Source organism: Scyliorhinus torazame, chromosome 30 (assembly GCF_047496885.1).
Source record: "Scyliorhinus torazame isolate Kashiwa2021f chromosome 30, sScyTor2.1, whole genome shotgun sequence".
NCBI lineage: Eukaryota > Metazoa > Chordata > Chondrichthyes > Carcharhiniformes > Scyliorhinidae > Scyliorhinus > Scyliorhinus torazame.
The window spans coordinates 22,488,731-22,513,049 of record NC_092736.1 but is presented as its reverse complement, the minus strand read 5'-3'; the positions used below and the strand labels follow the sequence as shown (position 1 = coordinate 22,513,049).

Below are 24,319 nucleotides of genomic sequence, written 5' to 3'. Positions count from 1 at the left end.
CAGTAAGCCTCTCAATGCAGAAACACACTCAAAAGCCCGAGAAATACGTCTTGCGTCTGCGGTGAGCAAAATATTGGAAAAGATTCTGAGAGATAGGATTTATGATTATTTAGAAAAACATAGTTTGATTAAAGATATTCAGCATGGCTTTGTGAGGGGCAGGTCATGCCTCATTGAAACCTTTGAGGATGTGACGAGACCCATTGATGAAGGTCGGGCAGTGGATGTGGTGTATATGGATTTCAGTTAAGGCATTTGATAAGGTTCCCCATGGGACTTCCGGGTGCGGCGATGACCAGCTAAGTCGCACGTTTCGGCAGCTCCCGTTGGAACGGACTTTTGGGCTCTTAATAGGAGCCCCAACGGCAATTTAAACGGCCAAAAACACTGTGCGGTAAACCAGAAGGGAATCCCCCCGGTCACGCATGGATAAGGGAGAGGATAGCGGTCGGATTGCGGAGGATCCTCTGGAGCAGCGGCAAGGAAGGGAAGCTCAAAGCAAGATGGCGCCAGAAGGCGGCCGTTTGTTATGGGGCCCGGACCAACAAGAGTTCCTGTGGCGCTGTGTGGAAGAGCTGAAGAAGGAGTTGAAGAAGGAGCTGTTGGCCCCGATATTACAGGTGATTGAAGGGCTAAAGGAGGAGCAAAGGACCCAAGAGCTAGAGCTTCGGGTCGTGAAGGCAAAGGCTGCTGAAAATGGAAGATGAAATACAGGGCCTGGTGGTGAAGACAGAGACGCACGAGGCACAGCACAAAAGGTGTGTGGAAAGGTTGGAAGTACTGGAGAATAATTCGAGGAGGAAGAATTTAAGAGTCCTGGGTCTTCCCGAAGGCGCAGAAGGGGCGGACGTCGGGACATATGTGAGCACGATGCTTCACTCGCTAATGGGGTCGGAGGCCCCGACGGGCCCTTTGGAGGTGGAGGGAGCTTCTCGAGTTCTGGCGCGAGAAATACCTCGAGCTATAGTGGTGAGGTTTCTCCTCTACAATGACAGAGAGACGGTCCTCAGATGGGCGAAGAAAACTCGGAGCTGTAGGTGGGAGAACGCGGTGATCCGCTTATACCAGGATTGGAGTGCGGAGGTGGCGAGAAGGAGGGCAAGCTTTAATCGGGCTAAGGCGGTGCTTCACAAAAAGATGATCCAATTTGGAATGTTGCAACCGGCGAGATTGTGGGTCACACACCAAGGGAAGCACCACTACTTTGAGACGGCAGAAGAGGCGTGGACATTCATTGTGGACGAGAAGCTGGAATAGTCTGGCGAGAGAAAGAGCTTTGGGGACAAAGTGGTGGGGTGATTATGTGGGGCGAGAAAAGGGGGGGGGGGGGGGATGATTTTTCAATTTGTTAATTTTGTGATCCTGTAACTTTTCTCTCTTCCCCATGCTGGGGGCGGGGGGACTGTGGGTGCCGGCCATTAGGGGCGGGGCCGAGCGAGAAACGCGGGCTTTGTTCCCGCGCTATGGTAATTATGGCGGGAACAGGGACGCAGGAAGGAGGGGGCCTCGCACAGTGGGGGCCGAGGACAAGGGGGGAAGCCGAGGTCAGCCAGAGTTCGCTGACTTCTTGGAGCAACATGGGGGGTGCAACTACGCTAGAGGGGGATCTAGCGGAGAGGGGGTGGGGGGGGAGGTTAACTGGGTTGCTGCTGCTAAGGAGAAGGGGGAGCTGTTATGGGGCGGGGTGGGCGGGACGGGAGAGCACCGTCGGTGGGATATACGGGTACGTGGGAACCTGGTGAGGAGCTGGGTTAGAAAAGGGGATGGCGACTTCCGGGTGCGGCGATGACCAGCTAAGTCGCACGTTTCGGCAGCTCCCGGTGGAACGGACTTTTGGGCTCTTGATAGGAGCCCCAACGGCAATTTTAACGGCTAAAAACACCGTGCGGTAAACCAGAAGGGTGTTCCCCCTGGACACGGATGGAAAAAGGAGAGGAAAGTGGCCGGATTGCAGCGGATCCTTTGGAACAACGGCAAGGAAGGCAAGCAGAAACCAAGATGGCGTCGGAAGGTGGCAGTTTCATATGGGGCCCTGAACAACAAGAGTTTTTGAAACGCTGCGTGGAGGAGATAAAAAAGGAAATGAAGAAAGAGTTGTTGGCCCCGATATTACAGGCGATTGAAGGGCTGAAAGAGGAACAAAAGACCCAGGAGCAGGAGCTTCGGGTCGTGAAGGCGAAAGCAGCAGAGAATGAAAACGATATACAGGGCCTGGTGGTGAAGTCGGAGATACAGGAGGCACACCAGAAACGATCTGTGGAGAGGTTGGAGGCACTGGAAAACAACGCAAGGAGGAACAACTTGAGGATTCTTGGCCTTCCTGAAGGTGTGGAGGGGGCGGACGTCGGGGCATATGTGAGCACGATGCTGCACTCGTTAATGGGAGTGGAGGCCCCGACGGGTCCGTTGGAGGTGGAGGGAGCATACCGAGTTATGGTGCGAGGATCGAGAGCAGGAGAAGCTCCCAGAGCCATAGTGGTGAGATTTCTCCGTTTTAAGGATAGGAAAATGGTCCTTAGATGGGCGAAGAAAACTCGGTGTAGTAAATGGGAGAACGCGGTGATCCGCGTCTATCAAGATTGGAGTGCGGAGGTGGCGAGAAGGAGGGCGAGCTTTAATCGGGCCAAAGCGGTACTTCACAAAAAGAAGATAAAATTTGGAATGCTGCAACCGGCAAGACTGTGGGTCACATATCAAGGGAGGCACCACTACTTTGAGACGGCGGATGAAGCGTGGACTTTTATTGTAGAAGAAAAATTGGAATGATTGGACTACGAAAATGAACGTTTGGACAAAGTGGTGGGACGAGTGGGGGGGGGGGGGGGCGAAGAGGGATTGTATGATTAATCCTGCGGTATGGTAACTTTTCTTTCTCCCACAGGTGGTGATGGGGGGAGGTGGGCAGGGAGAGGAGATGGGGCGTTGGCCATGGGAGGCGGGGCCGAGGGAGAGGCGCGGGCTTGGTTCCCGCGCTATGATAATTATGGCGGGAATAGAGAAGCAGGAAGGAGGGGGCGCTGCACGGGGCGAGCCGTGATCACGGGGGGAAGCCGAGGTCAGCCAGAGTTTGCTGACTTCTGGGAGCAACATGGGGGGAGTAATTACGCTAGCGGGGGGTCTAGCGGGGGGGGGGGGGGGGGGGGATTACTGGGTTGCTGCTGCTGGGGAAAGGGGGGAGTGGGTACGGGAAAGGATGGGCGGGGGGGCACCGTCTGGGAGAAATACAGCTGCGTGGGAACTGGGTGAGAAGCTGGAAAAAGATGATGGCTAACCGGCAAGGGGGGGGGGGGGTGGGAAGCCCCCCAACTCGGCTGATCACGTGGAACGTGAGGGGGCTTAACGGGCCGATAAAGAGGGCACGAGTACTCGCACACCTTAAGAAACTTAAAGCAGATGTGGTTATGTTACAGGAAACGCACCTGAAACTGATAGACCAGGTTAGGTTGCGCAAAGGATGGGTAGGGCAGGTGTTCCATTCGGGGCTGGATGCGAAAAACAGGGGGGTGGCTATATTAGTGGGGAAGCGGGTAATGTTCGAGGCAAAGACTATAGTGGCGGATAACGGGGGCAGATACGTGATGGTGAGTGGCAAATTACAGGGAGAGATGGTGGTGTTGGTAAACGTGTATGCCCCGAATTGGGACGATGCCAATTTTATGAGGCGAATGCTAGGACGCATCCCAGACCTAGAGACCGGAAAGCTGATAATGGGGGGAGACTTCAACACGGTGTTGGAACCAAGGCTGGATAGGTCGAAGTCCAGGACTGGTAGGAGGCCGGCAGCAGCCAAGGTGCTTAAGGATTTTATGGAGCAGATGGGAGGGGTGGACCCGTGGAGATTCAGTAGACCTAGGAGTAAGGAGTTCTCGTTTTTCTCCTATGTCCATAAAGTCTATTCACGCATAGACTTTTTTGTGTTGGGTAGGGCATTGATCCCGAGGGTGAGGGGAACGGAATATACGGCTATAGCCATTTCGGATCATGCCCCACACTGGGTAGACTTGGAGATAGGGGAGGAAACAAGAGGGCGTCCACCCTGGAGAATGGACATGGGACTAATGGCGGATGAGGGGGTGTGCCTAAGGGTGAGGGGATGCATTGAAAAGTACTTGGAACTCAATGACAATGGGGAGGTTCAGGTGGGAGTGGTCTGGGAGGCGTTGAAGGCGGTGGTTAGGGGGAGCTGATATCAATAAGGACACATAAAGGGAAGCAGGAGAGTAAGGAACGGGAGCGGTTGCTGCAAGAACTTTTGAGGGTGGACAGACAATATGCGGAAGCACCGGAGGAGGGACTGTATAGGGAAAGGCAAAGGCTGCATGTGGAATTTGACTTGCTGACCACAGGCACTGCAGAGGCACAATGGAGGAAGGCGCAGGGTGTACAGTATGAATATGGAGAGAAGGCGAGCAGATTGCTGGCACACCAATTGAGGAAAAGGGGAGCAGCGAGGGAAATAGGGGGGGTGAGAGACGAAGATGGAGAGACGGAGCGGGGAGCGGAGAGAGTGAATGAAGTGTTCAAGACATTTTATAAAAAATTGTATGAAGCTCAACCCCCGGATGGGAGGGAGAGAATGATGGATTTTTTGGATCGGCTGGAAATTCCCACGGTGGAAGAGCAGGAAAGGATGGGATTGGGAGCACAGATCACGGTAGAAGAAGTGGTGAAAGGAATTAGGAACATGCAGACGGGAAAGGCCCCGGGACCGGACGGATTCCCAGTTGAATTTTACAGAAAATATTTGGACTTACTCGCCCCGCTACTGACGAGGACCTTTAACGAGGCAAAGGAAAGGGGACAACTGCCCCCGACTATGTCAGAAGCAACGATATCGCTTCTTTTAAAGAAGGAAAAGGATCCGCTACAATGCGGGTCCTACAGACCAATTTCCCTCCTCAATGTGGATGCCAAGGTCCTGGCCAAGGTAATGGCAATGAGAATAGAGGAATGTGTCCCGGGGGTGGTTCATGAGGACCAAACTGGGTTTGTGAAGGGGAGACAGCGGAACACGAACATACGGAGGTTGTTACGGGTAATGATGATGGCCCCACCAGAGGGTGAAACGGAGATAGTAGTGGCGATGGATGCCGAGAAAGCATTTGATAGAGTGGAATGGGATTATCTGTGGGAGGTGTTGAGGAGATTTGGGTTCGGAGAGGGGTATGTTAGATGGGTGCAGCTGTTGTATAGGGCCCCAGTGGCGAGTGTGGTCACGAATGGACGGGGATCGGCATATTTTCGGCTCCATAGAGGGACAAGGCAGGGATGTCCTCTGTCCCCATTACTGTTTGCACTGGCGATTGAGCCCCTGGCGATAGCGCTGAGAGGTTCCAAGAGATGGAGGGGAATACTTAGGGGAGGAGAAGAACACCGGGTATCTTTATATGCGGATGATCTGCTACTATATGTGGCGGATCCAGCGGAGGGGATGCCAGAAATAATGCGGATACTTGGGGAATTTGGGGATTTTTCAGGGTATAAATTGAACATGGGGAAGAGTGAGCTGTTTGTGGTGCATCCAGGGGAGCAGAGTAGAGAAATAGAAGACCTACCGTTGAGGAAGGTAACAAGAGACTTTCGTTACCTGGGGATCCAGATAGCTAAGAATTGGGGCACATTGCACAGGCTAAATTTGACGCGGTTGGTGGAACAGATGGAGGAAGATTTCAAGAGATGGGATATGGTAGCATTGTCAATGGCAGGGAGGGTGCAGGCGGTTAAGATGGTGGTCCTCCCGAGATTCCTCTTTGTGTTTCAGTGCCTCCCGGTGGTGATCACGAAGGCTTTTTTCAAAAGGATAGAAAAGAGTATCATGGGTTTTGTTTGGGCCGGGAAGACTCCGAGAGTGAGGAAGGGATTCTTACAGCGTAGTAGGGATAGGGGGGGGCTGGCACTACCGAGCCTAAGTGAATATTATTGGGCCGCTAATATTTCAATGGTGAGTAAGTGGATGGGAGAGGAGGAAGGAGCGGCGTGGAAGAGTTTAGAGAGGGCGTCCTGTAGGGGGACCAGCCTGCAGGCTATGGTGACAGCCCCATTGCCGTTCTCACCAAGGAACTATACCACGAGTCCGGTGGTGGTAGCTACACTGAAGATTTGGGGACAGTGGAGACGACATAGGGGAAAGACCGGAGCACTGGGGGGGTCCCCGATAAGAAACAACCATAGGTTTGCCCCGGGGGGAATGGATGGGGGATATGGAATGTGGCAAAGAGCAGGTATAACGCAATTGAAAGATCTATTTGTGGATGGGAAGTTTGCGAGTGCTGACCGAGAAATATGGGTTGCCCCAAGGGAATGCATTCAGGTATATGCAACTGAGGGCTTTTGCGAGGCAACAGGTGAGGGAATTCCCGCAGCTCCCGACACAAGAGGTGCAGGACAGAGTCATCTCAAAGAAATGGGTGGGGGACGGTAAGGTGTCGGATATATATAGGGAAATGAGAGACGAAGGGGAGACTATGATGGACGAACTAGAAGGGAAATGGGAAGAAGAGCTAGGGGAGGAGATCGAGGAGGGGATGTGGGCAGATGCCCTAAACAGGGTAAACTCGTCGTCCTCGTGCGCCAGGCTAAGCCTGATTCAGCTTAAGGTATTACACAGGGCACATATGACTGGAACACGGCTCAGTAAATTTTTTGGGGTGGAGGATAGGTGTGCGAGGTGCTCGAGAAGCCCAGCGAATCATACCCATATGTTTTGGTCATGCCCGGCACTACAGGGGTTTTGGATGGGGGTGACAAAGGTGCTTTCGAAAGTAGTAGGAGTCCGGGTCGAACCAAGCTGGGGGTTGGCTATATTTGGGGTTGCACAAGAGCCGGGAGTGCAGGAGGCGAAAGAGGCCGATGTTTTGGCCTTTGCGTCCCTAGTAGCCCGGCGCAGAATATTGCTAATGTGGAAAGAAGCCAAGCCCCCGGGGGTGGAGACCTGGATAAATGATATGGCGGGGTTCATAAAGTTAGAGCGGATTAAGTTCGTCCTAAGGGGGTCGGCTCAAGGGTTTACTAGGCGGTGGCAACCATTCGCCGAATATCTTGCGGAAAGATAGATGGGGGAAAACAAAGAAGGCAGCAGCAGCGGCCCAGGATTTGGGGGTGGGGGGTGGGGGGGGATGGGGGGGATGGGGGGGGGGGGGTGGCCTGAGACAAGGCAGTTGCCAATTAGGGCTAGTTTCTATTTTTTGTTATTTAATATTTATTTATTTGTTGTTGTTTTTGTTTGAATAAAAAAGGTCATTATTATCTGTATTGTTACAATGTTGTGTAAAGGATGCACAATGTACTGTGTTGGTTGACCAAAAATTTTCAATAAAATATTATTTTTTTAAAAAAAGAAAAGGGGATGGCTAGTCGACAAGGGGGGGGGGGGGGGGGGGTAAAGAGCCCCCCAACCCGGCTGATCACGTGGAACGTGAGAGGGCTGAACCGGCCGATTAAAAGGGCACGGGTACTCGCACACCTAAAGAAATTAAAGGCAGATGTGGTCATGTTGCAGGAGACGCATCTGAAACTGATAGACCAGGTCAGACTACGTAAAGGATGGGTGGGGCAGGTGTTTCATTCGGGTTTAGATGCGAAGAATAGGGGGGTGGCTATCTTAGTGGGGAAACGGGTACCGTTTGAGGCAAAGACCATAGTGGCGGATAGTGGGGATAGATATGTGATGGTGAGTGGCAGATTGCAAGGGGAGGTGGTGGTTCTGGTGAACGTATACGCCCCGAACTGGGATGATGCAAATTTTATGAGGCGTATGTTGGGACGTATCCCGGACCTGGAGGCGGGAAAATTGGTAATGGGGGAGACTTCAATACGGTGCTTGATCCAGGGCTGGACCGGTCGAGGTCCAGGACCGGGAGGGGGCCGGCAGCGGCCAGGGTGCTCAAGGACTTCATGGAGCAGGCCTAGGAGTAAGGAGTTCTCATTTTTCTCCCATGTTCACAAAGTATACTCACGGATAGACTTTTTTGTCTTGGGAAGAGCACTGATTCCGAAGGTGACAGGGACGGAATATACGGCCATAGCCATTTCGGACCACGCTCCACATTGGGTAGACCTGGAGGTGGAAGAGGAAAAAGAACAGCACCCACTCTGGAGAATGGATATGGGCTTATTGGCGGATGAGGGGGTATGTTTAAGGGTGAGGGGGTGCATCGAAAGGTACTTGGAGCTTAATGACAATGGAGAGGTTCAGGTGGGAGTGGTCTGGGATGCGTTGAAGGCGGTGGTTAGAGGGGAACTGATATCCATAAGGGCACATAAAGGGAAGCAAGAGGGTAAAGAAAGGGAGCGATTGTTGAAAGAACTTTTGAGGGTGGACAGGCAATATGCGGAGGCACCGGAGGAGGGACTGTACAGGGAAAGACAAAGGCTACATGTGGAATTTGACCTGCTGACCACGGGCAGGGCAGAGGCACAGTGGAGGAGGGCACAGGGTGTACAGTATGAGTATGGAGAGAAGGCGAGCCGGCTTCTGGCCCACCAATTGAGGAAGAGGGGAGCAGCGAGGGAGATAGGTGGGGTGAGAGATGAGGAGGGAGAGATGGAACGGGGGCGGAGAGAGTGAACGGGGTGTTCAAGGCATTTTATGAGAGGTTATACAAGGCTCAGCCCCCGGGAGGGAAAGGGGGGAAATGATGTGTTTCTTGGATCAGCTGGAATTCCCTAAGGTGGAGGAGCAGGAGAAGGCGGGACTGGGAGCACAGATTGAGATGGAGGAGGTGGTAAAAGGGATTGGGAGCATGCAGGTGAGGAAGGCCCCGGGACCGGACTGATTCCCGGTGGAATTTTATAGGAAATATATGGACCTGCTGGCCCCACTTTTGACGAGAACCTTTAATGAGGCCAGGGAAAGGGGGCAGCTGCCCCCGACTATGTCGGAGGCAACGATATCGCTCCTTTTGAAGAAGGAAAAAGACCCGCTGCAGTGTGGGTCCTACAGGCCCATTTCCCTTTTAAATGTAGATGCTAAGCTCCTGGCCAAGGTGATGGTGACGAGGATAGAGGACTGTGTCCCGGAGGTGGTCCACGAGGATCAAACTGGGTTCGTTAAGGGTAGACAGCTGAACACGAACATACGGAGGTTGCTAGGGGTAATGATGATGCCCCCACCAGAGGGGGAGGCGGAGATAGTGGTGGCGATGGACGCCGAGAAAGCATTCGACAGAGTGGAGTGGGATTATCTGTGGGAGGTGCGGAGGAGATTTGGTTTTGGAGAAGGGTTTATTGGATGGGTACAGCTGCTGTATGGGGCCCCGGTGGCGAGCGTGGTCACGAACAGACAGAGGTCTGACTACTTCCGTCTTCATAGAGGGACGAGGCAGGGGTGTCCCCTGTCTCCGTTACTGTTTGCATTGGCGATTGAGCCCCTGGCCATAGCACTGAGGGGTTCCAGGAAGTGGAGGGGAGTACTCAGGGGAGGAGAAGAACACAGGGTATCTTTGTATGCAGATGATTTATTGCTGTATGTTGCGGACCCAGTGGAGGGGATGCCTGAGATAATGCAGACACTCAGGGAGTTTGGGGAATTTTCAGGGTACAAATTGAATATGGGGAAGAGTGAGTTGTTTGTGGTGCATCCGGGGGAGCAGAGCAGGGGAATAGATGACTTACCGCTGAGGAAGGTAACAAGAGATTTCCGGTACTTAGGGATTCAGATAGCCAGGAGTTGGGGAACCTTACATAGGCTTAATTTAACAAGATTAGTGGAACAGATGGAGGAGGATTTTAAGAGATGGGACATGGTGCCCCTGTCACTGGTGGGTAGGGTGCAGGCGGTCAAAATGGTAGTCCTCCCGAGATTCCGTTTTGTGTTTCAGTGCCTTCCGGTGATGGTCACGAAGGCTTTTTTCAAGAAAATTGAGAAAAGTGTCATGAGTTTTGTGTGGGCCGGGAAGACCCCGAGAGTGAGGAGGGGGTTCTTGCAGCGTAGCAGGGATAGGGGGGGGCTGGCACTACCGAGCCTAAGTGAATACTACTGGGCCGCCAATATCTCAATGGTGTGTAAGTGGATGGGAGAAGGGGAGGGAGCGGCGTGGAAGAGATTGGAGATGGCGTCCTGCAAAGGAACCAGCCTACAAGCAATGGTGACGGCGCCGTTGCCGTTCTCCCCGAAGAAATACACAAGTCCAGTGATGGTGGCAACACTAAAAATTTGGGGGCAGTGGAGACGACATAGGGGAAGGACGGGAGCCTCGGTGCGGTCCCCGATAAGAAATAACCATAGGTTTGTCCCGGGGAGAATGGATGGGGGATTTGGAGCATGGCAGAGAGCTGGGGTTGTGCAACTGAGAGATCTGTTCGTAGACGGGACGTTTGCGAGTCTGGGAGCGCTGACGGAAAAATATGGGTTGCCCCAAGAGAATGAATTTCGATACATGCAACTGAGGGCTTTTGCGAGGCAGCAGGTGAGGGAATTCCCGCAGCTCCCGACGCAGGAGATTCAAGATAGAGTGATCTCAGGGACATGGGTGGGGGACGGTAGGGTGTCGGATATATACAGGAAAATGAGGGATGAGGGGGAGATCATGGTGGATGAGTTGAAGGGGAAATGGGAAGAGGAGCTGGGGGAAGAGATTGAGGAGGGGCTGTGGGCTGATGCCCTACGTAGGGTAAACTCGTCGTCCTCGTGCGCCAGGCTATGCCTGATACAATTCAAGGTTTTACACGGCACATATGACCGGAGCAAGGCTCAGTAAATTTTTCGTGGTAGAGGATAGGTGTGGGAGATGCTCCAGAAGCCCAGCAAACCACACCCACATGTTTTGGTCATGTCCGGCACTGCAGGGGTTCTGGGTGGGGGTGGCAAAGGTGCTTTCAAAGGTGGTGGGGGTCCGGGTCGAGCCAGGCTGGGGGTTGGCTATATTCGGGGTTGCAGAAGAGCCGGGAGTGCAGGAGGCGAAAGAGGCTGATGTCTTGGCCTTTGCGTCCCTAGTAGCCCGGCGAAGGATATTGCTTATGTGGAAGGAAGCCAAACCCCCGGGCGTGGAGACCTGGATAAATTACATGGCAGGCTTTATAAAACTAGAACGGATAAAGTTCGTACTAAGGGGTTCGGCTCAAGGGTTCACCAGGCGGTGGCAACCGTTCATTGACTACCTCGCAGAACGATAAAGGAAATGGGAAGGTAACAGCAGCAACCCAGGGGGTGGGGGGGGGGGGGGCTCGGGGGGGTCCTCAGGGGTGTTTTTGTATAGATATTTGTATTAGGCTATGTATAATGGATTGTTTGATTTTATTTTTGGAGAGTTATTATTTTTGTTATGGGAGTTGCCATTTAGTTTATATATTATTTATTTATTTGTTAAAACGGCCACTGTTATTTATATTGTTTTATTGTTGTAAAAAGGAAAACCTTTGTATAGTTTTGTTTGGCCGAAAAATTTGAATAAAATATATATTTTTTTAAAAAGATAAGGTTCCCCATGGTAGGCTCATTCAGAAAGTTAGGGGGCATGGGATACAGGGAAATTTGGCTGTCTGGATACAGAATTGGTTGGCTGAAAGAAGACAGCGAGTGGTAGTGGATGGAAAGTATTCCGCCTGGAGGTCGGTGACCAGTGGCGTCCCGCAGGGATCGGTTCTGGGACCTCTGATCTTTGTGATTTTTATAAATGACTTGGATGAGAAAGTGGAAGGGGACTGTTGGAAAGTTTGCCGATGACAAGAAGGTTGGGGGAGTTGTAGATAGTGTTGAGGGTTGTTGCAGGTTACAGCAGGACATTGACAAGATGCAGAGCTGGGCTGAGAAGTGGCAGATGGAGTTCAACCTTGATATATGTGAAGTGATTCATTTTGGAAGGTCGAATTTGAATGCTGAATACAGGGTTAAAGGCAAGATTCTTGGAAGTGCGGAGGAACAGAGGGGTCTTGGGGTCCACGTACATAGATCCCTCAAAGTTGCCACCCAAGTTGATAGGGTTGTTAAGAAGGCGTATGGTGTGTTGGCTTTCATTAACAGGGGGATTGAGTTTAAGAGCCGCGAGGTTTTGCTGCAGCTTTATAAAACTCTAGTTAGACCACACTTGGAATATTCTGTCCAGTTCTGTTCACCTCATTATAGGAAGGATGTGGATGCTTTAGAGAGGGTACAGAGGAGATTTACCAGAATGCTGCCTGGACTGGAGGGCATGTCTTATGAAGAAAGGTTGAGGGAGCTAGGGCTTTTCTCACTGGAGCGAAGAAGGCAGAGAGGTGACTTGATAGAGGTGTAAAAGGTGATGAGAGGCATGGATAGAGTGGATAGCCAGAGACTTTTTTCCAGGGTAGAAATGGCTGTCACGAGGGGACATAATTTTAAGGTGATTGGAGGAAGGTATAGGGGAGATGTCAGAGGTAGGTTCTTTACACCGAGAGTGGTGGGTGTGTGGAATGCACTGCCAGCAGAGGTGGTGGAGTCAGAGTCATTAGGGACATTTAAGCAACTCTTGGACAGGCACATGGACAGCAGTAAATTGAAGGGGTGTAGGTTAGGTTGATCTTAGATTAGGATAAATGGTCGGCACAACATCGTGGGCTGAAGGGCCTGTACTGTACTGTTCTATGTTCTATATGTAAATAGCCCCAGCAAGCCTCTTCATGCAGAAACACTCTCGAAGGCCCGAGGGAAATCCCCCCCCCCCCCCCCCCCCCCCCCAAGGAAAAGAGCGAAGGTGTGTAGTCTACAAAGGAGTTCAGTGGTTTAAAAGAAAGCAAAATTGACATCAAGATTTAGCAAGAGTTCTCTGAAATGATAGATCACAGACAGACGATTTGGATGCAGATTCAGCAGAGATGGGTGAGACAATACCTGTAGATATTAGCTGATCCGCGGTGAACCAAGAACAACGTCACAGATCTAAAGCTGACATTTGACGGTCTTGTTGCCACCCCATGACAAGGCTGCCACTGCTTTTGGTTTTGTTTCCAGAAGTAATGATTTCAGCAGGAGCAATGGCTTCTCCAAATAAGATTAATGCAACATGGTGTTATAATTGCACAACACGGCTATTGCAAAAATCCATTTTCAATTTGTTTGAAACGAGCTTGCATCTTATGTAGCGTCTTTCCCAAGAACAGACACATCCCAAAACATATCCTAGTCAAACAATTGCAGGCAAGTCCAAGAATCTTAAATTTTTTTTTTTTTTTTTTTTTTTAAAGCTACACTTCATTCAATTTTATTCGATTTGAAATCTGCTGATTCAAATTTTAAAAGCCTTAAATTTTTACCCCGTTTTTACAACTAGCCAACTAGACATGGTTGATTGATTGATTTTTTTGTCAAATGTACCGAAGTACAGTGAAAAGTATTTTTCTGCGGCCATGGGAACGTACACAGTATGTACATAGTAGACAAAAAGAATAATCGACAGAGTACATTGACAAATGGTACATCGACAAATAGGGCAATAGATTTTGACCTAGCCAATGACGCCAACATCAAATAAATTAATTTTAAAGAACAGGTGGGCTGATGAAAAGCTTGGTGAAAGAGGTGGACCTTTTAGAGGTAGGAATTAGAAGGAGGAATTTAAAGGAGGAAAATCCTAGACTGTAGGACCTAGCAACAGAGGTTACAGCCTCAGCAGTTAAGGTGGGGCAGAAGGAAGGCATTCACAAGAGTTCAGAGTCAGACAGCAACAGGATTAGAGGGAGTTTCAGAGATAGTGAGAGATGAGGCACGACCGGGGAACGCTACATTATGTGACTCGGTGCTTTGCTTAGATGGGATGTCACCCCAAGAGAAAAAAAAAAGCAAGAAATTCTCCTCTTGTCCAAGCCAAACTTCCATTCCTCAGTCAAAAACATTATCTGGTTCCCGTGTCTGCATACATCTCACCCCCTCAACCCAAAAGATGTGCAGGGTAGGTGTATTGGCCATGTTAAATTGCCCCTTAATTGATTTTTGTTTTAAAAACATTATCTGCTCATATATTCATTAAGCTGTCTGAGAGATATTGGTGTAAGTGCAAAGTGGCCGGGTTAAAATCTTATAGTAATGGGAACAACCAGATCTCCACTTGAAGGCAAAGTTTTAAATTTCTCGATCATCTGGCCAATACTTCCCCAGGAAAAAAAATCAACTCCCCTCATTTGCTTTGAAACATTTTCGAGCACGATAGAGTGCTATGTAACCCGAGTTTGCTCATTCTTTTCTTCAATGCAGATCTCATAAAGGACAAAAGTCAGGGTTTCTGGGCTTTGATTTTTAGACTGTTGAAAAGCCTAAACATTTTGGCTACGCCCCACATTAACACCGCTAGACCATAGAATTTTACAGTGCCGAAGGAGTCCGCACCGGCCCTTGGAAAGAGCACCCCACTCAAGCCCACACCCCCCCACCCCAGCCCCACAACCCAGCAACCCCACCCAACACTAAGGGCAATTTAGTATGGCTAATCCACCTAACCTGCACATCTTTGGACTGTGGGAGGAAACCGGAGCACCCGGAGGAAACCCACGCACACACGGGGAGAACGTGCAGGTAACGTGCAGGCTACCTGCTTGGGTTTCTAACGGCTAATCATATTCAGCATTGAAGATCAAAATGGAGCCGGTCCTGCACACTAAAGTGTACATTAAGAGCAGTGCAAAGAATTTATTACAACCCTGCATTAACACTTGATGTTTGACCTTCACATACCAGTAGGTGCTGTAACTGCTGCAATCCATACACACTGCATGCTGCAACTTTTCTTTTTCGTGCTTTTCTGACTTTTTAATGTTGTTGGAATTAATCTGGGCATCTTCATAGTGTTTCTTGGCATGTCCATTCACATATCTGCAAAAGAAATTATCAGAAGGATTCAGCTCTCCATTTCCAAACCGTCGCCATTTATTGAAATCTTTCACCTGCCTGAACTGGTACCGATGGCCAACACGGTGCCATCTCTCTGAAGAGAAAACCTCTCAGTCCTGTTTGATCTCCCAGGTGAATACAAAAGATTCTACGGCAACAAAGAGCAGGGGTGGTCTTCTTATGCCCTGGCCAAGATTTATTCCTCAATTTCCACCACCAAAATAGACAGATTGTGTGTATCCCATTGCCGCTTTTGGCACTGTTTGAAAACGAGCTACTGCATTTTTGACATTACGGCAGCAGCTAACACTTCCCCAAGTGTGATACATACCAATTAATTACTTTGTATTGTACCGATGGTGCAAAAAGTGCAATGTCAATCTCAGCTCTTTTCAATTCTACACCACAGATCTATAAACATTTGGTATTTAGCCAAATGAACACTTCCTTTTAAAACAGCACACGGATTTATATTTTTCCAAATATATTTCCTCAGAAGACATTCTATGACACACCCTCTTCCCACATTTGACGATTCAATGATAATTGTTCCAAGCTGCACAACCCAAAGCAGTTCCAACATGGGCTGTCCCGTTCAAGGTACTGCGTGTACTCATGCAGCTGCAAAAAACAAGTTAAGCATACCTCACAGGTCAAATGAATAGACAGTGCACAAGGGAACACAAAATGCAGGAAACATTGATAGAATCATAGAATCCCTACAGTGCAGACCCATTCGACCCATCGAGTCTACACCGGCCCTCTAAACGAGCAAGGCCTACCAAAGCCCAATCCCGCACCCTATCCCTGTAACCCATAACCCCACCTAATCTTTTAAACACGGAGGGGCAATTCAACGTGGCCAACCCACCTAACCTGCACATCTTTGGATTGTGGGAGGAAACCGGGGCACCCGGAGGAATCCCACACAGACATGGGGAGAACGTGCAAACTCCACAGTCAGTCATCAGAGGCCGGAATTGATCCAGGGTCCCTGGCGCTGGGAGGCAGCAGCGCTAACCACTGTACCACCCGATAATATTCGGCACACATCCCTACCCTATCCACATGACCACACCTAACCTGCACATCTTTGGACGCCAAGGGGCGGCACGGTGGCACAGTGGTTGGTACAGCTGCCTACATCGCTGGGGATCCGGATTCGATCCCAGCCCTGGGTCACTGTCCGGGTGGAGTTTGTACATTCTCCCAGTGTCTGCATGGGTTTCACCCCCACAACCCAAAGATGTGCAGGATAGGTGGATTGGCCACGCTAAATTGCCCCTTAATTATAAAAAAAAATAATTGGGTACTCAAAATTTTAAAAAATCTTTAGATGTGGGAGGAAACCAGAGCACCAGGAAAATGAAAAATGAATGAAATGAAAATCGCTTATTGTCACAAGTAGGCTTCAAATGAAGTTACTGTGAAAAGCCCCTAGTCGCCACATTCCGGCCTGTTCGGGGAGGCTGTTACGGGAATCAAACCGTGCTGCTGGCCTGCCTTGGTCTGCTTTCAAAGCCAGTGACTTAGCCCTGTGCTAAACAGCCTCTGAAGAACCCTACACAGACACGGGGAGAACCTGCTGGAATCAAACCTGGGTCCCTGGTGCTGTGAGGCAGTGGTGCTAACCACTGTGCTGCCCCAATGGGTACATATTGCAAGGTTGCAACTTCAATCCTCAATTCGCGCCACCCTAGAAAAGCTCAGCCAGGGCAGCACGAATATTAAAGCTGGCCTCAGCAGATCAGAACAAAGAAAACGAGGGAGCAGAAAACAAGAAACAGGCATGTGACCCGCCAAACTCATTCCAGCGTCACCATGTAAAGATACAAACATAATAGACTCTTATCTTGCCATTTCATATCATGACAAAGTTCTGGATAAATACTCTCGGAGACAATAATCAAGTAGAGCTGCAGGATATTCATTCATGCAAGCAGACACCTCGAATCTTTAAACCTTGCCGAGTACCGTCCAGAGCTAGCACCTGCATCAGCCCAGGCAACAAACACTGCAGAGTGCACACTTGCCCAAGTCGAGGCCCAATCCCAACTCCAGTATAGGAGTTGCTCAATACAGCATCACTGCTGAATTTCAGACTGAAGAGTTGAAAAAGAGAGGGGATCATTGAGGGTAGGAGGGGTGCAGATTAGAACTTACTGTCAGATCAGCCATGATCTTATGAAATGGTGGAGCAGGCTCAATGGGTTGAATGGCCTACTCATGCTCCATGTTCGAATAGCAAGCCTAATTAGTAACCAAGCAATGTGCCTAGACGATGGACAAATCCCAAAATGAATAGACTTGTAGAACATACATACACCTCTCTCTCGAATAACCTACCAGTGACAGCCCATGTGAAAACTAGTCACTTTCACCAGCTACTCCAGCATGAATTGCCACCTCAGAAGTAGGAACAACCAAAGGAGCACACATTGAGACGTGACCCCGAGACCTCCACACGAAGATCAACCAACAAACACTCCAGATGCAGAGCAGCCAGAACTACACATGGGGAAAGAGGGCCAACGCCCTTGCTTTCGCTTCCCTAATCGCACGCCGGAGAATCCTGCTCGGCTGGCGATCAGCAGCACCACCCCCAGCTGCAAACTGGCTGGCAGACCTGGAGGAATTTCTCCACTTGGAGAAGATCAAACATATCATCCGAGGGTCGGAGGAAGGTTTCCTTAAAGCTGGGGGGCAATTTGTCGGCCTGTTCGAGGCCAGCAACGACTAGCAGAGAAGAAAATAAAAAAATTAAAAGAGGAATGACAGAATACACTACCCTGGGGGTGTGGTGGGGGGGGGGGGGGTGGGGGGGTGGGGGGGGGGGGGGGGAAGAGAGAGTAAGAGAGGAGGGATCCTGAAGGGAAATGGGGGAGGTGCCGGAAGGAACCCCCCCGCCCCCCCCAACAAAGCGGACGTGGCGGAAACTCACAGGGGAAGAGCTGAAGTAGAGGGGGGGGCACACACCCCCGAGCGAGCAGGGAGGGTATCAAGGGGGGGCTTGTGGAAGGGGGGATAGTGCACTGAGACAGACGGTGACAGATTGTAAATAGGTACAAGAAAATCTTATGTACTGTACAATAACAAACACGAAATGCAATGTATATAAAATTGAAAATGCCAATAAAAATATTTTTTAAAACACAAAATCTCCAGATACAGAGTGGTCAATATTTAATTCCTACCCAGGGTTACCCCAATCTCTGTTGGGGAGGCAGTGAAAGCCTTGCGGCCATCCACAGTGACTCTTACTGGACATTATGCCTCTATGGATACCACAAATGGTTAATTGACAAACACCCACTGGTTAAGATCAGGTCAACAAAATCATTCATGAAACTTAACTTCACAAATAGTTTCCATCAGAGGGGGGGAATGAAGGGAGAGAAAGACAAAGATATGGGGGGGGAATACGCTGCCTTCTTCCAAAGTTAACTAAAGCTGTACCCAATGTGTGTATAGTTCTGAATAATTAGGCTAAACATTTAACAAAGGGGTCACTGTTAAATTCCACGTGCGTGCTTGCACACAAGAGATTGCATGGTTGTTGCTAGGTTAAATAGCCTGGTTGGTTGCGCCATGCCGAATAAAAACAAGCAAAATTATTCCCTTCCAGTGATTCAGATCTCGAATCACGGCTGAAGAAAGTGATTGAACCATAATTCTCCGAAAAGGAGAAACGCTGATATATAAAATGTGCAGAGTTTCAAAAGAAAACAGAACAGCCTCAACCCTAACCCCAACACAGTGTTAAAAGTCACTGGCTAATCTGAACAGACAGGAGCATTCCACTCCCAACTTGGAAGGCAAGAGTCCTCTGGTATGGTTTTTAATAAATTGGCTGTTCATTTTGGTGAATTTTGTCCGAATTACTCAGCCTGCGTGATGGAAAATTACAGGAAGGTGCAATTATTGGATAGAGGGCAGAGGAAGCAGAGGAGAGGAAGGGGATAGAAACGCCTGCAGGATGACAAGTTAGAAACGGGAATTGTAAACGTAACATTTTCCATTTCTCCGCAGATACTCTGTGGCCAGCTGTATTTCCAGCATTCGTAGTTTTATTCCAGATTAGCAACATCTGCAGATTTTTTTTTTTTTGTTGCATTCAACGCTTTATTTGAATCACAGCCCCTGCTGGCTGAACACAAAGCAGCACATGGTGCCGAAATCACTACACCAGACTGCCCTCCCCGCTGGGCAACATCATGAAGCACAGGTGGCTTACAAACAGGGGGTAGAAAGAAGGGACGTTATTTTTAAAGCATCCACGTCAATCTACGCTTTGCCCACCAGCCCAAGTTTGGTTTCCAAACAGCCAAAATATTGCCTCCAGATTTTTGAATTGAACCAATTCCTTTGGGAAAAAAATCTTAACAGCACATCAACAAGAAAATCATACCATTCCATAAGACCGCAAACAGAACCGCAAAACCAAAAGGTTTCCACAAAAAGGAAGCACTGCCCAACTCAAAAGGTACAATGTGTGCCATTGATAGCAAGTGTAAGTAATAAACGAACCATATTTTCACAAGTGCAGGTTTGAAACATTAAATGAGCCAGACTACATTGCAATAAAACCTTAATCATCTTTCATTTCATTTCCTGCACAAATAGTTGATTCACAGTGCATTTTATTGTGACATGCATTGCTGCGCTTCCCCAAACAAAGTCTGAATCGGGCTGAAAGTAAAATCCACCTCTTATGCTATTTTTACAAATGGGAGTCTCAAATGTTTAAACATTGAGCAAGCTGTGTGACAAGGACTCCGCGGAGGATGAACTGAAACATGACCATGAAACTCCTTTCACCCAAGGGAGGTTTGCAAAGCAGAGTCAATAAACAAGGTATTGAAGAAAATTTTACAGGTGGGGAAACTGGAACAGAAGGCCTTTTAGCCTCTCGAGCCTGTTCCATCATTCAATTAGATCAGGGCGGATCTGTTACCCAACTCTGTTTGCCTGCCTTTGCTGCATAATCTATTAATATCTTCAGCTTTCAGATTCCAGCATCTGCACTATTTTGCCTTTATTTACCTTCAGATAACTTTTAGGGACAGTGTTGGGAGAGATCGGAAACACTTGTAACCCTTTCCTTTACAGTCTGGACTTGTGCTTTTCGCAAATTATAACCAAGTGCAAATTCCACAGATAATTTTCATCTTGGTATGTTCCATTCAAGGGACAGATATTCCATAGATATACAAGAAGGAACTTTCTGGGAACTTGACGGTGTAGAAATTGCAGAAGCCATCTGACCCTTCCAGCCATCTGATCAGTCTGGTTAGTGTCTATTACAAATACACAGTTCCTGGGTGCAGTCCATGTTATGAATAAGACATGCCTTTATTGGATGTGACATTATCTAAAATCCATCAATCTTAACATTTTAAATGAACAATTGATCTCATATCAATTGTTCATTAACAAAGAGAATTTAAACTTCTACCATCTCGTGAGTGAGAAGTGGTTTCATAGAATTAACATAGAATTTACAGTGCAGGAGGCCATTCGGCCCATCGAGTCTGCACCGGCTCTTGGAAAGAGCACCCTACCCAAGGTCAACACCTACACCCTATCCCCATAACCCAGTAACCCCACCCAACCCTAAGGGCAATTTTGGACACGAAGGGCAATTTATCATGGCCAATCCACCTAACCTGCACATCTTTGGACTGTGGGAGGAAACCGGAGCACCCGGAGGAAACCCACGCACACACGGGGAGGATGTGCAGACTCCGCACAGACAGTGACCCAAGCCGGAATCGAACCTGGGACCCTGGAGCCGTGAAGCAATTGTGCTATCCACAATGCTACCGTGCTGCCCTAATGCTGGTTTACTCCAGAAGGGTCTAGCTATAGTTATTTGGCTATTCCCCCTGGTCCTAGATTTCCCCAATCAGTAGAAGGTTTATTATGCTCCCCAACCAGACCCCAACGGGGGCTGAGATATTGGACTAAAATCCCAATACTTTAGTTGGATTTGGAAAGAATATTTTGGTCGAGGAGCGATTGCACAAAGAAATAGGGATTTGGAATTTTAAAACAAAACTTTATTAACACAACGTTAAACTCTTTAACATCACATCCAAAAATAGCTTAAAACTACCCCCGAAACAATATTACTAAATACAGTAAATACAATACCCTTAAATACTAAATACAGTAAATACAATACTCTTAACTGCTATCTCTATACCAAATTCAACAAAAGGAAAAACATACACTCTAAACCCATTGGCACAAAGGAATGGCTATATTAGAACCGCTGCAGACGCTGGCTGAGTTTGGTTGAGCTTCTGTCTTGTCCTCAGACAAGTCTGTGCTGCTTTAAATATTATTAATCTTTTTTGTTTACTATACTACGTTAAGAGCAAAATACTTTACATGTGATCCAAATGGTTACCCAGATCAGACCTTAATTCAAAAACTCTCTCAAAATGTCTGAATACCATTGCTCCACCTAGCAATCACATCTCCCAAGCCAAAAACAAGTTAACTCCCCAGGCCGAAAAACACATGCATTAACTCCTCAAGGACTCCCTCTAGTCAAACAACAGTACATTAGCCCAGGCTGTGTATTCTGGTCAATTTCACCTCTGGCTCCCCAAAAGCTCTCCCGTCTTGCAAAACAAGATTATTTTAAAAACACGACTACTGCAATCAAACACACTCTAACCAGGCAGTTAACCCTTAAATTGCCAAAGGTTTCATATCCAAATATCTAAAATCCTACATGTGTCACAGGTTTTCCTCTATTTACTTGGGGTGGCTCGGTGGCACAGTGGTTAGCACTGTGGTCTCAGTGCCAGGAACCCCTTAAGTGTCCAACCATTAGGTAGCGTTACAGGAATCAGGGTGGGGGTTGAGCCTAGGTAGTGTGCTCTTTCTGAGGGTCGGTGCAGACTCGATGGGCTTCATTCTGCACTGTAGGGATTCTATGTTTTATGTATTTTAACTATTTCCCTTCATATCGTGATATGACCAAATACCGGGAATACAGCCCTAATTTGCCTAATCTTCCCTCGCAATTTAATAATAATCACTTATTGTCAGTTACAAGTAGGTTTCAATTAAGTTACTGTGAAAAGCCCCTAGTCGCCACAATCCAACGCCTGTTCGGGGAGGCGGGTACGGGAATTGAACCCGCGCTGGTGGTTTTCTTCTGCATTCCAAGCCAGCTGTTTAACCCACTGTGCTAAACCAGTCCCTGCCTAAACCTGCCCAGCCCCAATTTAGCCCTTGGGGTTCATAGCTCATTGCAGAAAATCCACACTGTACACCCTCCAAGGTCAAAGATTCCTAAGCCTGGTGCCCAAAACTGCAGAGTACTTCAGCTGTAGTCTGCTCAGGGCTTTGTGTAGCTGAAGCATGATTTCTACTCCCTTGTAATCTAGTCACCCAGATAAAGGTCAGCCTTCCATTCGCCATTTTGTTTAGTTTCTGGGGCCTTTCATACATCTACCACATTGATGCTTACAGAATCCCCAAACAGATCTGGGGAATTGTCTCAGGCCAGAAAACATCATTGCTTCTCGGCCTTTTGGCTAAGATAAAGTGTAGTATCGGCTCTGCCTTTTGGATCAGATCTGGCATGTCTCTCTTGTGGGGACCATGAATTGGATTCAATTTGAATTGGTTTTTGGAGCAGGCAAGGAGCTGGATTAGGGGTTCGCCCCTGTCCACACTCTGAGCCCTGGCTTGGTAACTCAGAAAAAGTAATTAAAAAAAAAAAAACGTCAAGGTGGTCAAGTATAAATGATACAATATCCAATGTGCTCAGAGAAAGGCCAGAGGAGCACAGCTGCACAAGTTCCCCCAAGTACCAACAGTGGCAATATTAACTGCCAGTTCTCTGAACATCGTTGCTGATCTCACTTCGGGCCGAGGGGGTGGCACGGTCTGTGCAGTGGTTAGCACAGCGCTCAGGACCTGGGTTCGATCCCAACCCCGGGTCATTGTGTGTGTGGAGTTTGCACATTCTCCCCCTGCGTGGGTCTCACCCCCACAACGCAAAGACGTGCAAGGTATATGAATTGGCCACGCTAAAGTGCGCCTTAATTGGGGGAAAGAAATTGGGTGCTCAAAATTTATATAAGAAAAAAAAAATCTCACATCGGACCCTTCAGCCATGAGAGGGCCTACAGAAGGCGAATATCTGGTTATCTCATCATCCAAATTGGGAATAGAGGGATACGGACCCAGGAAGTGTAGAAGATTGTAGTTTAGTCGGGCAGCATGGTCGGCACGGGCTTGGAGGGCCTGTTCCTGTGCTGTACATTTCTTTGTTCTTTGTTCCTACGGCAACTAGTTGAGACTTCAACAGATACTGGCAGCACACCACCAGTCACATTCTGCCAACTGGAGTGTCCTCCATTATCATTAACCTGTCACCTGCTGCTCAGCCAGTTTCCTAACCAGGTCAATAATTTGCCTTTAATATCATGAGCTTTGGCTTCAGTCAGCATCTCTTTAGAAAGTTCTTCATAAAGGCCTGCTGGAAATCCTTATAAATAACAATCGCAGACATTTCCTGCCTCCCGGCCCTGGGTCACTGTCTGTGCGGAGTTTGGGTTGGATTGGATTTGTTTTATTGTCACATGTACAGAGGTACAGTGAAAAGTATTGTTTTGCGTACAGTCCAGACAGGTCATTCCATACATGAAAGAAAAATAGGACATGCAATAGATACACAATGTACATACATAGGCACAGGAAGCGGGTGAAGCATACGGAGTGTAGTACTATTACTCAGTAGAGAGCTTGTGTGAAGAGATCAGTTCAGTTCATAAGAGGGTAATTCAGGAGTCTGGTAACGGCAGGGAAGAAGCTGTTTTTGAATGTTAGTGTGTTTTCTCAGAGTTTGTATCTCCTGCCCGATGGAAGAAGTTGGAAGAATAAATAACCCATGGGGGAGGGGTCTTTAATCATGCTGCCCGCTTTCCCAAGGCAGAGGGGGGTGTAGACAGAGTGAATGGATGGGAGGCGGGTTTGTGTGATGGACTGGGCTGTGTTCACGTCTCTCTGTAGTTTCATACAGTCTTGGGCCGAGCTGTTGCCATACCAGGCTGTGATGCAGCCAGATAGGATGCTTTCTATGGTGCATCTCTTAAAGTTGGTAAGAGGCAATGTGGACATGCCAAATTCCCTTAAGTTTCCCGAGTAAGTATCTGCGCTGTTGTGCTTTCTTGGTCATAGCATCGACGTGGGTGGACCAGGACAGATCGTTGGTGATGTGCACACCTAGGTATTTGATGCTGTCAACCATCTCCACCTCGGCACCATTGATGCAGGCAGGGGTGTTTACAACACTTCACTTCCAGAAGTCAATGACCAGCTCTTTAGTTTTGCTGACACTGAGGAAGAGATTGCCATTACACCACTCCACTAGGTTCTCTATCTCCTCCCTGTACTCTGACTCATCGTTTTTTGAAATCCGATCCACTACGGTCGTGTCATCAGTAAAGATTCTCCCCGTGTTTACGTGGGTCTCACCCGCACAACCCAAAGATGTGCAGGCTAGGTGGATTGGCC

The 24,319-nt window shown here is 48.6% G+C and overlaps 1 protein-coding gene and 1 non-coding gene across 2 annotated transcripts in view; one reads left to right on the top strand and one right to left on the bottom strand.

Annotated features, from left to right (window-relative positions):
- usp3 (ubiquitin specific peptidase 3) overlaps positions 1-24,319 on the bottom strand; it is a 134,308-nt gene that overhangs the window by 86,945 nt on the left and 23,044 nt on the right. Inside the window, exon 3 of the mRNA XM_072492954.1 lies at positions 14,624-14,761. Within this exon, the coding sequence (XP_072349055.1) occupies positions 14,624-14,761 (138 nt within the window). The remainder of the gene's footprint in view (positions 1-14,623; positions 14,762-24,319) is intronic.
- LOC140404498 (U2 spliceosomal RNA) lies at positions 22,313-22,506 on the top strand. Its single transcript, XR_011938511.1, has one exon. It is a non-coding gene; the product is annotated as a U2 spliceosomal RNA (small nuclear RNA).